The 13406-nt window shown below is 56.5% G+C and overlaps 1 protein-coding gene and 2 long non-coding RNA genes across 7 annotated transcripts in view; 1 reads left to right on the forward strand and 2 right to left on the reverse strand.

Annotated features, from left to right (window-relative positions):
• The window catches only part of Asic1 (acid sensing (proton gated) ion channel 1), a 22828-nt gene extending 10749 nt beyond the window's left edge, over positions 1-12079 (forward strand). The window contains exons 3-12 of one of the 4 annotated variants that reach the window (XM_013508480.1): positions 3956-4639; positions 7218-7368; positions 7923-8050; positions 8304-8457; positions 8780-8836; positions 9269-9422; positions 9855-9946; positions 10417-10496; positions 10572-10676; positions 10834-12079. In XM_013508480.1, the coding sequence (XP_013363934.1) occupies positions 3956-4639; positions 7218-7368; positions 7923-8050; positions 8304-8457; positions 8780-8836; positions 9269-9422; positions 9855-9946; positions 10417-10496; positions 10572-10676; positions 10834-10938 (1710 nt within the window). In that variant the 3' untranslated portion in view covers positions 10939-12079. The remainder of the gene's footprint in view (positions 1-3955; positions 4640-7217; positions 7369-7922; positions 8051-8303; positions 8458-8779; positions 8837-9268; positions 9423-9854; positions 9947-10416; positions 10497-10571; positions 10677-10833) is intronic. The other 3 variants (XM_013508481.1, XM_005411871.2, XM_005411872.2) reach the window with 3 other exon arrangements.
• LOC102013650 lies at positions 7254-8004 on the reverse strand. Its single transcript, XR_001232231.1, has 3 exons — positions 7912-8004; positions 7526-7665; positions 7254-7346 (listed from the first exon to the last, which is right to left on the reverse strand). It is a non-coding gene; the product is annotated as an uncharacterized LOC102013650 (long non-coding RNA).
• LOC102013451 lies at positions 8082-12397 on the reverse strand. Of its 2 annotated transcripts, XR_001232230.1 has the most exons (5): positions 12317-12397; positions 9644-9796; positions 8576-8851; positions 8336-8417; positions 8082-8174 (listed from the first exon to the last, which is right to left on the reverse strand). It is a non-coding gene; the product is annotated as an uncharacterized LOC102013451 (long non-coding RNA). The 2 variants fall into 2 exon arrangements; XR_264899.2 differs by lacking the exon at positions 9644-9796 and having other exon boundaries at positions 12317-12395.
• Positions 12398-13406: the final 1009 nt, after the last annotated feature.

Here is a 13406-nt window from a genome sequence, read left to right on the forward strand (position 1 = left end):
GTTGCGAGTTCGAGACCAGCCTGGGCTACAGAGTGGGCTCAAGGCCAGCCTGAACTGCATAGCGACAACCTGTCTCAAAAAAACAAAAAACAAAAACAAACAAACAAAATCACATCGCTTTCTCAGAGAAACCATCTTTGATTCCCTGGTCTGGATCAGGTTCCCATGCTCTTGTCTACACAAAACTATATTATTACTTTCCTAGCACTGACCATAGTTTACAATAAAAATGCTTGCTTTCTATCTATCTATCTATCCATCTATCTATCTTTTGAAACAGTCCCACTATGTGGCTCAGGCTGGCCTTGAACTCACTATACAGCCCAGGCTAGCCTCAAATTCATGATCTTCCTGCATCAGCCTCCTTTGGGTGGCAGGCATGTGCTCCTCTGCCCAGCAATATTTATAACTTTTAAAATTAATGTCTGTCTAGCTCATTAGATGATGAGCTCCATGAGGGCAGGATCTGGGCCCATTATCCGCTCTCCACTGTGTCACTGAGCGAATGAAGAGTACAGCAGGAAGGCTTGTAGTGACAGATGACCTAACTCTAGTCTCAAACCCGCTGCTTGCTCATCCTGAGACTTGAGCTGGCTGTGTGGCTCCTTGCTTGTTAGGTGGTGGTAAAGTTGCTCAGATCCACTGGTTTGGTGAGGTGTATAAGAGTCCCATGAAACACTGCACAGATGGGAGAGGGGCTTAATTTGAGAAAGCCGGAAACCACTCAGTTGCCATGTACAGTTGAAGACAAACACTGGTGGGGAGGGACGTGGGGCTGGGAATTGAGAATAGCCGTGTGTGCACACGTGTGTACCTAGGTACCTGGTCTGGAGCCGTCCGTGGGCGCCTTAGCTCTGTGTACTTCCCCTAGCACTGTCCTCAGAACCCGTTGCTGGACAGCTTTGGACTTTCTGCTCCAATGTGGTGAAGGTGAGGGAGAACGCTGGAGGAGTGAGGCTGCAGGGGATAGAGGCGGGAGGGGCCCAGGTCCGTGTGCGTCTCTGCGCAGGAGTGGAAGGTGGGTCTTTTTTTTTTTTTTTTTTTGACTTTTTGAGACAGGGTCTCACTATGCAGTTCAGGCTGTCCTTGAGCTCACTTTGTAGCCCAGACTGGTCTCGAACTCACAAGGATCCTCCTGCCTCAGCCTCCCGAGTGCTGGGATTATAGGCGTGTGCCACCACGCCCAGCAGGAAGGTCGGTCTTGATGTTGGGGTGGGGAAGAGATGTACGGCCTTAGCGAGTTTCTGTTCTTTGAAGCCACTTGGAGTCTGCATGGCTTCTCTGTGTCCCCCACCCCCACCCCCGTGCTAGAAGCTCCTCCCACCGTAGTTTCCGTCCTTTGAAGTCAATCTATACCCCCTTACAGGACTGCTGAAGGAGGGGGACAATGCCCTCTAGTGGTCAGAAGCATTCGGCCGGGGCAGCCTCCCCAGCCCAAGTCCAGGTTTGGAACTCACTGCTGAAACATTTTCTGAGGACATGCAAAGCAAGATGACCGAGCCCTCAGAAAGCTGAGGTCACGCAGGCAGGAAGAAATTGCCCACAGGGCAGGAAACAGAAAAGCAAACCGTGAATTCATGTGGGAGAAGCCTGAAGACAACAGCGGGGAGAGGGAGGTCTCTCTCCTGCTCTCTGCAGTGATTTGTCTCCAGTTCCCCTGAGTTCTTGGTCTTTCTCACTTTCAGGGTCCTGATCTTTTACTCTCAGAGGCTGTGCCTCAAGGAGCTACTGCTTGTTATGCATGCCTGAAGGGCTTTGAGCAGAACTAAGGCCTTGTCTGTTGGGGGGCCACTAACTGCACCCTGTGGAGTCGGAATGCTTCTTGCTGAGGCAGTGTGTGAGCAGAGTCTTGAAGGACAGCCAGGCACAGCAGTGTGTCCCTGTGGTGCCAGCTGCTTGGGATGCTGAGGCAGGATCACTTGAGCTCAGGAGTTTGGGGCCAGCCTAGGCAAGATAGCCAGACCCTGTCTCTTAAAAATGAAAAGACAAAGAAAAATGAGTAGGTACTTTCCAGATAGTCTTGAGAAAGCATAGAACTGTGGGTGAACCCAGTGTGTCTAGGGATGCAGGGCTGGCATGAAGGGACAGCAGGAGGAAGTAAGGCTGGAGGGTATGTGGCTTTCAGCTTTGTGGGTCCATGTATCGGAGCGGATTTTACCAGGAGGCAAGGGGGAATGAGAGTCCTTAAGAAGGGGAATGGTCAGCCATGCAGCATGGGCGGCAGGTGGGGAGAAAGGGCGGGCAGGTAGGGAGGCAGAGAGGCAGGGAGGCAGGGAGGCAAGGAAGCCAGCTGGGAAGCTACTGTTCAGGCAAAACACTTTGAGGCCAGTCTGAGGGCAGAGGCATAAGGCTGGAGAGGGGCCAGACCCCAAGGCTGCTCTTCTTCTGGGACCTCTATGCCCCTGGCAGCACACCTAAGGCCAAAGGTTGCACAAGAGTCAGTTCTGGGGCTGGGGATTTAGCTCAGCGGCACAGCGCCTGCCTGGCAAGCGTGCGGTCGTGAGTTCGATTCCCAGTACCAGATAACAAAACAAAACAAAACAAGTCAGTTCTGCTAGAACCTGGCACCCTGCCCCCCATCCTCCATGTGCCAGGGTCTCCACAAGTGAGGAAGGGAAAGGCGGGGGCTGGCCCAGGGCTCTGGGATGGTGAAGGAATGGAAAAGCCCAGGTAGATGGTCCTGTCCCTGCTGCTCCTCCTCTGTCCCTGCCGAGGGAAGGTTAATCTGGGCCCTCCCCTCCTCCCTCCCCTCCTCCACTCCCCTCAGGTCACCTTCTTGGCCCTGGAGACTTGGCTGGTGGCTCAGGTTCCTCACTCCGTGGCCCCTGGGGAACCGGAGCACACAGAAGGCCCCACACGTGCGACCTGGCCCAGGGCCTCTGTCTCTGCACTGATCTCCGTCCCTTCCCCCGCCGGAGGACAGCTCCTCGAGCCCCTCTTCTGAACTGTTCCGGGCTGGGCAAGCCGGGAGGGTGGTGATCTGCTGGGAGGCTTTTCAGCTGCAAGACACAAGGTCCCTCACCAGTGCCAGGAACTGACCAGAAATGAGTCTGTGGTCAGTGAGAGGCCTCTGCTAATGGAACCTGGGCTGCCCCCAAGCCACAAAAGGCAGTGGGGGAGGGAAAGGGACCTAAGTGCAGCTCAGCATGGGGGAGGGGTGCAGAGCTGAAGTACAGCTGGAGGTCAGGGGAGAAAGAGGAAGGCAAAGGCGTCAGGGACTCACCAGGCAGAACTTGGGAGTCAAAGAAGGGACTGCAGGGAAATTGGGGGTTCCGAAACAACCTGAAGTAAACTGGGGGGCATTGATGCGTTGGGAGAGGTGGGGATCCATAGAATAGTGGGCCGGGTGTCTCAGGGTAAGGGGAACTAGGGAAGAGTTCGAGCTAGAGAGCGAGTGTGAGGGGTTCGACATCCCCAAGGAGCCCTGGACCAGGTAAGAAGAAGAGGGAGGTCAGAACTGGGGTGGGAAACTGAGGGAGATGCCGAGGGCCAGGCTGGAGGGGAAGAGAGCGTGCGTGTGTGTCTCGGGGGAGGCTGGGACTGTTGCCAGCTGAGGTCATCCTGGTAGTGGGAGCAAAGAATCGTGCTGGGTCCCACCTCACCTGGGGAGGGTGACCAGGGCCCTGGCCCTCAGCTTTTCCACTCTCTTAAAGCCTCTGTGTCTTGCTGGAACCAGCAACAGGAAAGGGGCTCCAGCCCCCGCTTCTCCATCACCCTCCCTTTCCCACTGTATCAATTATTCATGAGCACAGACTCCGCCCTCCAGAGCAGGACTGGCTGGCCCGGCTGGCCCGCCTCGCCCCAGCTCAGCCACACTGCCACAGAGGCCCGATGAGAAAGGGCAGCCAGCCGGCTTGCAGAGACCTGGCCACGGCGCTGGGTGGCTGGCCCTGCCGGGTTCTTCCTAGGGTCACATCTCTTCTCCCTCCAGCATTTTCCTCCCTCTTCCTGCCAGTTCCCTGGTAACAGAAAGCCCCTGAAGAAGATGCCCATCCAGATCTTCTGCTCTGTGTCGTTCTCCTCTGGAGAGGAGGCCCCGGGGCCCTTGGGAGATGCTTGGGGTCCCCAACAGCAGCAGCACCCTCGGAACAACTCAGAATCAGAAGAGGAGGAAGAGCAGAAGAAGATGTTGAGGAAGGACGCCAGTGAAGGGGATCCGCCTGTGGACTTAGTGGCCTTCGCCAACAGCTGTACCCTCCATGGCGCCAGTCATGTCTTTGTGGAAGGGGGCCCAGGGCCAAGGCAGGCCCTGTGGGCAGTGGCCTTTGTTCTGGCCTTGGGTGCCTTCCTATGCCAGGTAGGGGACCGCATTGCTTATTACCTCAGCTATCCGCACGTGACTCTGCTAGATGAAGTGGCCACCACAGAGCTCGCTTTCCCAGCGGTCACGCTCTGCAACACCAACGCCGTGCGGCTGTCCCAACTCAGCTACCCCGACTTGCTCTACCTGGCCCCCATGCTGGGGCTGGATGAAAGTGATGATCCTGGGGTGCCCCTTGCTCCACCTGGTCCAGAGGCTTTTTCTGGGGAGCCCTTTAATCTGCATCGTTTCTACAATCGCTCCTGCCACCGGCTGGAGGACATGCTGCTCTATTGCTCCTACAGCGGGGGGCCCTGTGGCCCTCACAACTTCTCGGTGGTGAGTGGGGGCCCATGCCTGTATCAGCCCCCGGACAGTGTGTGCCACGGCGCTTCTTGACTGTCTCCTCCCAGGGCTAGGGCTGATTGTTGTGTCCTCACCAGAGTCAGAGCTCACCTGGGTTACCCAGGGTCTGGATCTGATTGATATTCCCAGTTCCATGGGAGTTCTGCTCTTCCTGTTAGAATCTTGATGTCTGTCCTACTGGAAAATTAGCTGCTGCCCTGAGGGTCCTAAAATCTCCCTGAATGTCCCCCAGCTTCACCTGCCCTCCCCAGTCCTCCCTGTGGTCCAGCTGACCTTGCTCTGTCTGTAAAGTCTGCCTTTGACCTGTTGGCGGGGTTCCTACACTGGCCAATTGTGCACTATTTCATCTCGCACTCCTGGACTGATGTTGGGACACTAGCCACCTGGTCCCTAAAGGTAGAGTGGATGGCAGGAAGGTGGGGAGAGTGCCCTGCCACCCCTTGTCAGCAGCTCCCACAGCAGGGATGTCTTCTGTGCTCTCTCCTGTGGGAGCCCATTCTACCAGCTCTGTGGTATGCACACGTGTGTGTGTGTGTGTGTGTGTGTGTGTGTGTGTGTGTGTGTGTCTAAGAGTGAATAACAAGTCTCTAAATCAAACCTCTTTCTCCCAGCTTTAAGTAGCAGGGACCTTATTCCCAAAGGAAGTCCTCATAGAGAGATTCTGCTTTGCCCCTGTCTCCCATCCAGAGTCCTGGCCCTCTGTGCCACCCCACTGACTCCCCAGTTCATCCTCCAGTGCTTTTCTGAACTGATTCCTCTCTGCCGGCTCCGGGCTGCAGATGCTTGGCCTTCCTTCCCCACCCCCCCACCCCTCAGCACCCTTCTCCTCCCCGGTATAAGAGCAGGTGGCTGTCATCTCAGCTCATCTCAGTCCATGGAATGCCTTTAGACATGTGAGATGTGAGACCTGTGGGTTTTTGCAGCTGGAGCTCAGAAAGACCAGGAAATAAGGGAAAGGGACAGGAGAGGGTCAAAGAATCTTCCTCCACCAGGGTAGAGCAAACACTTCTCACTCAAAACCACCAGGTGGCAGCATCAACCCGCTGCTCCCAGCCCCGCCCTCTAAACAGGGTCAAGGCCGGTGCTCCCAAATGGCCTGGACCACCTGGACTCTCTCCCGTCTCCAGACGGAGGGCAGGCACCGGCGCTTGTCTGGCCTGAAGCCTGTGGCTGGGGGATAAGAGGCCCCTGGAGTTCTCTCTCTGTGCATCACCTCCCAGGCTTCACCCACAGAAGCAGGAGCACACAGCATGTGTTCTCTCCCAGAGCGGAACGGAGCAGACTGGACTAGGAAGGGGAAAGGGGCGAAGACTAGTTCCCAGTGACCCCGGTGGCCCTGCTGCTGCAGTCTGACTTGACACTTATCTCTCTCCTCTCTGGGCTCTGCATTCACCTTGTGACTCGCTTGGTGGACTTCGTCACCAGCCAGCAGTAGTAAATGCACACCCATCTCATTTCTGGGACTGTTTGGGGAGACCGGGGAAAGGGCTGTGGAGAATGTTCAGTCGTCTGGCCCAGCTGTGAGAAGGGCTTTGTGGGGGCGTGGAGCAGGGGCAGGGCTGCGGAGACTGCCCCAGGGCTGGGATTTCTTCAGAGATGCTCACAGCTCCACGAGAGCACTGCCAACAGCCAACATGTTGGTGCCCAGCCCGAGCGCTGGGAGGAGAGGCGCTGGTGCCTGGATGAGCGCAGCCCTCGCCGTGGCAGCTGGAGCTACTTTCAGGTTCTAGCAATAATGGGACAGTGCTGTGCGGACGGGGATGACGGCTGCAGGAAACCAAAAAGCTGGGCTTTCCCTGGGGCCTGGGTTGGGGGCAGGTCTCAGGGACAGAAGGGTTTCCAGTGACTCGGGTGAGATCCAAGAGAAAAGAAGACCTAGCTCAGCGGTCTGGCAGTGATAGGATCCTGGTGAGGGAAGTGCACATGTCAGGGGCCTGGCAAGAAAAAGATTACTACTTGATAGTTCAATCAAACAGGCTTTAACAAAGGGCTGTTTACAGAGCTGTGGGCAGGATTAAGAAAACCAATAAGCGCGGCCGAAGTAGCTTGCAGTAGCGGGAAACTGTTACCACTTCTAGGCTGAAGGAGCACAAAAGGAAATAGTGCCATGGAGGGAGGGAGCCCTCCTGCAGGAGTAGTACTTAGGGCGGGTCTAAGCCACTGCCAGCACTGCAGGGAGACAGAGTGCGGAGGAAGGGTCAGTGCCCCGTCTCTGTCTCCGTGTGTCTCTCTCGCTCTCTCTTCCTGCCTTCTGACCCCTTCTTGTGGTTCCCATCGCCCACACCCAGCCAGAAGCCCATCATGGTGGCACAGATGCTCAGGCCGTATGTCCCACGAGGGTCAGTTTTTCCAGGGCACACAGCAGGGCAAAGGACAGTGGAGAATAGGTGGGGAGGGGAACAAACGGACAATGGGCTGAAGAGGAGGAATTGTTCCTTCCGAAGAGGAGAAAAGGGAGTGAGGGCTCTGGCGGCTGGGAGGCCTGGGGACAGCCCTCAGCGGGTAGGGGCTGCCGGCAGGACTCTCAGCCGCTCTGCTTTGCCCCCGCCAGGTCTTCACACGGTATGGAAAGTGCTACACATTCAACTCGGGCCGAGATGGCCGGCCACGGCTGAAGACCATGAAGGGTGGGACAGGCAATGGGCTGGAGATCATGCTGGACATCCAGCAGGACGAGTACCTGCCAGTGTGGGGGGAGACTGGTATGTCACCTCCCTCGGGGGCCCTCCCCCTGGCTCCAGCCTCTACAAGGACATTCCTGGGCTCCCTGTGGGCCCGGGGGGAGAGGGCTCAGGCTCCTCCCGCTTCCCCCCAGGATATCTGTCTCCACTTTTGACTCCACCTGACTTGCACACTCACATTTCCCCGACTCCCTCTTCAGGGCTCAGTTACTCTCCAAGGTAACCAGCAGTCCTCTTCCATCAGCAGCCGCCACTCACTCTATAAATAACTCCCTCTTCTTGGGCTGCCTGCCTGTCTGGTCTCAGGGGGCCTTGGGGCTGAGAGAGAAAGGAGGCAGGGAGGAGCAAAAATGGGAGAGTGTCTGAGACAGTGACATCCTGGGGGAGAATCCAAGATGTACAGCAGACCCCAGGTAAGAAAAGAAATGTGTAAGGTTCAGGGGTCACTGGAACAACAGAGAAGGTGGCGGAGGGTGGGCTGGTGCCCCAGAGACAGCCTCACTCCGGGAGAGGTAGGGTGCGCCCAGCTCGGAAAGAGATCAGAGCCTCAGAAGTCCTCCCAACCTTTCCTGTAGATGAGACGTCCTTCGAGGCGGGCATCAAAGTGCAGATCCACAGTCAGGATGAACCTCCCTTCATCGACCAGCTGGGCTTCGGTGTGGCCCCGGGCTTCCAGACCTTTGTGGCCTGCCAGGAGCAGCGGGTGAGAAGCCTGTGGAAGCCTGGCCCTGGGTGGGATTTGGAGGGGTCTCGATGGAGTGGCGGTGATCAATAATGGGGGAACAGGTGAGCTAGGGCCTGGGTGGGTAGTCAGCAGCACGAGTGACCTAATGAACAGAAATGTCCTGTGAACTCTGAGCCCTTCAGAGGCTGTGGACAGAGAGGGGCCTACTGTGGCCCATCAAGGTGACTGGGGGAGAAGTTCCCACACTCCCCCAGCTCCCCGGCTTTCCCAGCAGCTCATCTACCTGCCCCCACCCTGGGGCACCTGCAAAGCTGTGGCCATGGACTCGGATTTCTTCGACTCCTATAGCATCACTGCCTGCCGCATCGACTGTGAGACACGTTACCTGGTGGAGAATTGCAACTGCCGCATGGTGCACATGCCAGGTCAGCCCCGGGCTCCAAGCACAGTTCTGGGGCCCCTCGACATGCACTGCCCTTCCCCTGCCCCCATCGTATCGACCTCCTAACCACTACCCCAGCTCCAGCCCACCCCATTCCTTACCTTTGTGCTTCTTGTCTCTCTGACCTCAGTTCCTGCCTGTGCCTTCAGGAGTGGCTGGAAGGGTCTAGAAAGGGCAGACTGCAGTAGGGGGGCACTTCCCGGGAAGACTGGGGCTCGCCGGTCCTCCTGTCCCGTCTGCTCTCCTCTTCTACCTTGCGGCACCACTTATAATCTCCATCCTGAACTGTCTTCTCTCCTCCACAGGGGATGCCCCGTACTGCACTCCAGAGCAGTACAAAGAGTGTGCAGACCCTGCCCTCGGTGAGCATCCTTGTCCTGGGGCAGTCAGGGAGGGAAGGAGCTGCTCCCAGCCACATGCACAGGGGCTTCAGCCCACACTCCCAGAAGCTTCCAGAAACCCCTGCACCAGACTGTACCCTAACATATATCTGACTGAGAATAGGATGTTCAGAGACCCCTATGAACAATGTATGGGGGTACCTGGGAGGGGGCTCACCCTCTTTCATCATCAGCCACTCAACAGTGCCTTGTGGGCCTTGAGGAAATGCATATAAGATTTTAAAACACCCATGGGCAGGCTGGGTGAGAATCAGCATAGAGTGGGCACAGGACTGAGGTGAGGAAAGGAGAAGGGCGCCCGGGATTCCTCTGGGCAGGGTCAGAATGTTTGTGTTGGGAAGGTCCTGGCAGAAGGTCACCACTCAACCACTGCCTTCCACCCACTGGGTGCAGACTTCCTGGTGGAGAAGGACCAGGAGTACTGCGTGTGTGAAATGCCCTGCAACCTGACCCGATACGGCAAGGAGCTGTCCATGGTCAAGATACCCAGCAAAGCCTCAGCCAAGTACCTGGCCAAGAAGTTCAACAAGTCTGAACAGTACATAGGGTAAGGGCTCTACTGTACAGAGCAGGGCCTTTAGGCAGGGCCTGTGGAGGGCATGAGTGGGCTTCGGGGGGGGGCAGCGGGCAAGAGGCAGTTGAGAGAACCTGGGGGAAGTCCAAGAGGCAACCAAAGAGGATGGGTGGGTGTGGAGGGAGGCTGAAGGCAGGACAGGCAATGGCAGCAGTGCTCGCTCCCTCCGTGCTTATCCTGTATGTCATCCTCACCGCTGAACTGGGGCCACTTCGTACATGGCAGTATGCAGTCTTCCTTCATTTCATGTCATCCTCGCAACATCAAAGCGCAGGTATCTCCATCAGTATCTCATTTCATGGATACAGAAACAGGTTCAGAGAGGCGAACTTGCTAAGGTCACCTGGCTAATAAGGGGCAGAGATATGACTTGAACCTAGGTCTCCTCCCTCAACCCCTGTGCAGGGAGAACATCCTGGTGCTGGATATTTTCTTTGAAGTCCTCAACTATGAGACCATTGAGCAGAAGAAAGCCTACGAGATTGCAGGGCTCCTGGGTGAGCTGCTGATGGTACCTGTTTCCTGCCATGCCTTGGGCATGGTGCGGCTCCCTACTACTGAAAGCAGGGTGCTGTCTCTGTCCTGTCCCCAGGGGCTTTCCCCAAGACCCCGATGTCATGGTATGCAGTGGGGAAGGAGGAAAGACAGCCTCGTGGCTGCGAAGGTGGGCGGGGGTGGGTGTGGAGGTAGTCTTTCACATGCACCTGAAGTTGACCAGACTCTGGGAATGTTGGGGTATTTTGTAAACGATTCTTTTTCCTGAGTAATACTTGTTCATTTTAGAAAAGTAGAAAAATGCAAAAAAGCATAAAGAAAATGAAAATCCTACCGCAATCTGGCTTTGCAATCCTTCCGTATGAAGGTTACCAATCCCTTTCCGAATATGGCTGGCCTGTCCCAGTCCCACTGAACCCTGCTGCTCCCACGGCATTCTGACCCCACTGACCCCCTGTCCCCACGCCCGCAGGTGACATCGGGGGCCAGATGGGGCTGTTCATCGGGGCCAGCATCCTCACTGTGCTGGAGCTCTTTGACTACGCCTACGAGGTAAGGGGCGGGGCGGGGCCGGGGCCGGGGCGGGGCCGGGGTTCCCGCCCGCCCACGCGCCCCGCCCCCTCCTAGGTCGTTAAGCACAAGCTGTGCAGACGCGGGAAGTGCCAGAAGGAGGCCAAGAGGAGCAGCGCAGACAAGGGCGTGGCGCTCAGCCTGGACGACGTCAAGAGACACGTGAGGGAGCGAGCGAGGCGGCCGCCCCCGGCCCGCCCCTCCCCCCGCCAGCCCCTTCCCCGCGCCACCTGCTCTCCTCCAACTCCCCAGCACCCCAGCGCCCCCCGCCCCCGTGACCCTTCCCATAACCAGTCCCTGTCCTGTGCGCTTCCCCTAGAACCCGTGCGAGAGCCTCCGGGGCCATCCTGCCGGGATGACGTACGCTGCCAACATCCTACCTCACCATCCGGCCCGAGGCACGTTTGAGGACTTTACCTGCTGAGCCCCGCAGGCCACTGTACCAAAGGCCTAGGTGGGGAGGGCTAGGAGAGCAAGGGGTCCCAGCTGCCCCCCACATCCACCCTGGGGACTCATCTGCACTTCCGGGCAGTCCTTTCCTCTTGTCTGTGATGAGGAAGGAGTCGGCCACAGAGTCCTCTCCCGGCCTCTATCCCATTCTTTTTATTTTAACAAAACTAAACTAATCTGAACAAGAGAACGGGGCAGGGGACCTCAGGCTGCCCCTCTCTGCTCCATGCTGCCTCCCCTAGCGCCCAGCCTGAGTTGTGTCTGTCTGGTTGTCAGTCATCTGAGTGTCCACCTACATTCCGCTGCCACCAGTCACCAAAGCCCCCTCCCAGTGAGGGGTGGAGGGAATCCCTGGGGTCTGGAATTTGGCCCCAAACCAGAGAATGTACTTTGCGGGGGAGGGCTAGTAGGGAGGGTTCCCCAGCCTTAAGAGACCCTCTCAGCCAGTGACTCCCCCAAACCCAAATCTCCAGGCAGGAACTAAAACCCCATCCTCCTCTCTCACACCATGTGGAATTTCTAGGGGTGAGGGGTCCCCTGTAGTGGAAATGGGGACACGATATGGCCCTGGTGCTGTAGGCCACATCCTGATACCTACAAGTCCACCCCGCGCCCCCCAACAGCCCTCCTCCACATCCCCAGAAAGACCTGGCTGGTTAGCTCCAGCTCAGGGTGAGGGGCACTGGTGCCTGGCCTCACCGGCCCCTCCCCCAGAAGGCCCTCTGCAAGGGCCACATCCATAAATTTTCTTATGGAACTCCCCAAGTCCTCTCCTCCAACTTCATTTGCTTCTTTCGACAACCTCATCTGCATTTTCTATTTCTATATGATACAGACTCTATATTGCTATATCTCTGTATATACTTCCCTCTGACCCTGTCTGTCTCCACCCATCCCCTCTTGTCTCCGACAACCATCCTCACACCCCAACTTCCCCCTTCTGTGTTTCCTCCCCTCCCCTGTCTGAATGCCTTCGCCTGTATAAAGAGTTGGATTCTCTCCCCTGGTGTCTGTACTGTGTACACACATCCCTCTGAGAAGCACAAGGAGACGACACGCGCATTGTAACCTTCGCACTGTCTCGGTGGCGACATAAAGGAAGCTGTGAATCACAAGCTCTGCCTCTTTCTGGCCTCATCCTCTCCCGCGAATCCGGGCACCTTCTGCCCTCCCTGCAGCCTTAACATTCCCTTCCCCTGCTCCACCTATCCCAATGCCCTTTGCCTGGCTGACTGTGGCCTCCCAGGGAAGGGGTTGCTACAGAAGTAGCCCCCACCCAGGGGTTGGAGAGCTGTGCTGGACACTAAGTCAAGAATGTTAGAGACAGAGGGAGCTGGGGATTGGTCACTTACGCAGCTGGGGAAGTGGGTGCCCACAGGCAGACGCTGAGGTCGTCAGTCAGTGGCCTTTCATTCCTCCTGGGTGTCCAGCCCCTGTTCCTCACCTGATGCCCAAGCCCACCACTTATATTTTCTGGTGAAGCAGGGTTTGGTCATGGGAGGGAAGAGGCAGGCCTAGAGGAGTGGAAAGCTCTGCTGTTCTAGCCTCCCCTACTTAAAAGGGACACAAATGAGGAAGAGGGCCTGCCCCACCCCCTCCACCAGGCAGTCCTCCCGGGCCAGACCCCAACCCCTTTCCAGGTCCTCTCTGCCCAGCTGTCTTTTGGTCTCCGATTCCCGAACAGGACCCATGGGCGCGTCACCTATGTGATGCCCTGAAGGTGGAGAGTAAGGCTATAGAGTCTCTGGGAAGTCTTGGTTGCTCAGAGATCAGTCCTCCCCAGAAGGAACCAAGAACAAGGCCAAGAAGTGTGTGCCGGCTGGGGGAACAGTAGGCAGGGCTCTCTCTGGGTGACGCATGCCTCTGGTCTAATAAACTGGGTTCCAACCATCTCTTCTTCAGTGTTTTCTTTTGCATTTGAATAGTATTTAGGTATTCCCACTAGATGCCTACAGCTGCGCTTGGCTTGAGGTCATACAATCTCGAGGAGTAAAAAGATTTGAACAGGGAGACACTCGTGCTTCTGGGATGGGACAAGCTGACCATCACATCAGGAATGGTTTGGGTGGGCAGGGAAAGAGGGAGGGGATCAAGGGAAACAAAAATCCCCAAATATAAATCCCACTGGAAAGAATTATTTGGAGAGACAGGATCAAAATTCAAGATAAACTGAAATTTCAAATCTGAAAGCAGGATAAAGTTGTGTTGAAGTTCCTCTTACGAACGGTAGTGATTGAAGCACTGTCTGGGATGAGCCCAGGACACCTCTAATCCACGATTTGGCTTTACCGCTGGTTCACCTTTGCCAAGTTATTGGCCTCCTGAATTGTTTTCCCGTTCCAAGATGGAATAGTGTGTTCCCTTCTTCAACTACCTGGAGTTACCGCTGTAGGAGAATGAAACAAAGCGATCAGAGCACTTTAGAGAGTTAAAAGCGCCGGG

This window comes from Chinchilla lanigera, unplaced genomic scaffold, assembly GCF_000276665.1.
Source record: "Chinchilla lanigera isolate Chin_1 unplaced genomic scaffold, ChiLan1.0 scaffold00146, whole genome shotgun sequence".
Classification (NCBI taxonomy): Eukaryota; Metazoa; Chordata; class Mammalia; order Rodentia; family Chinchillidae; genus Chinchilla; species Chinchilla lanigera.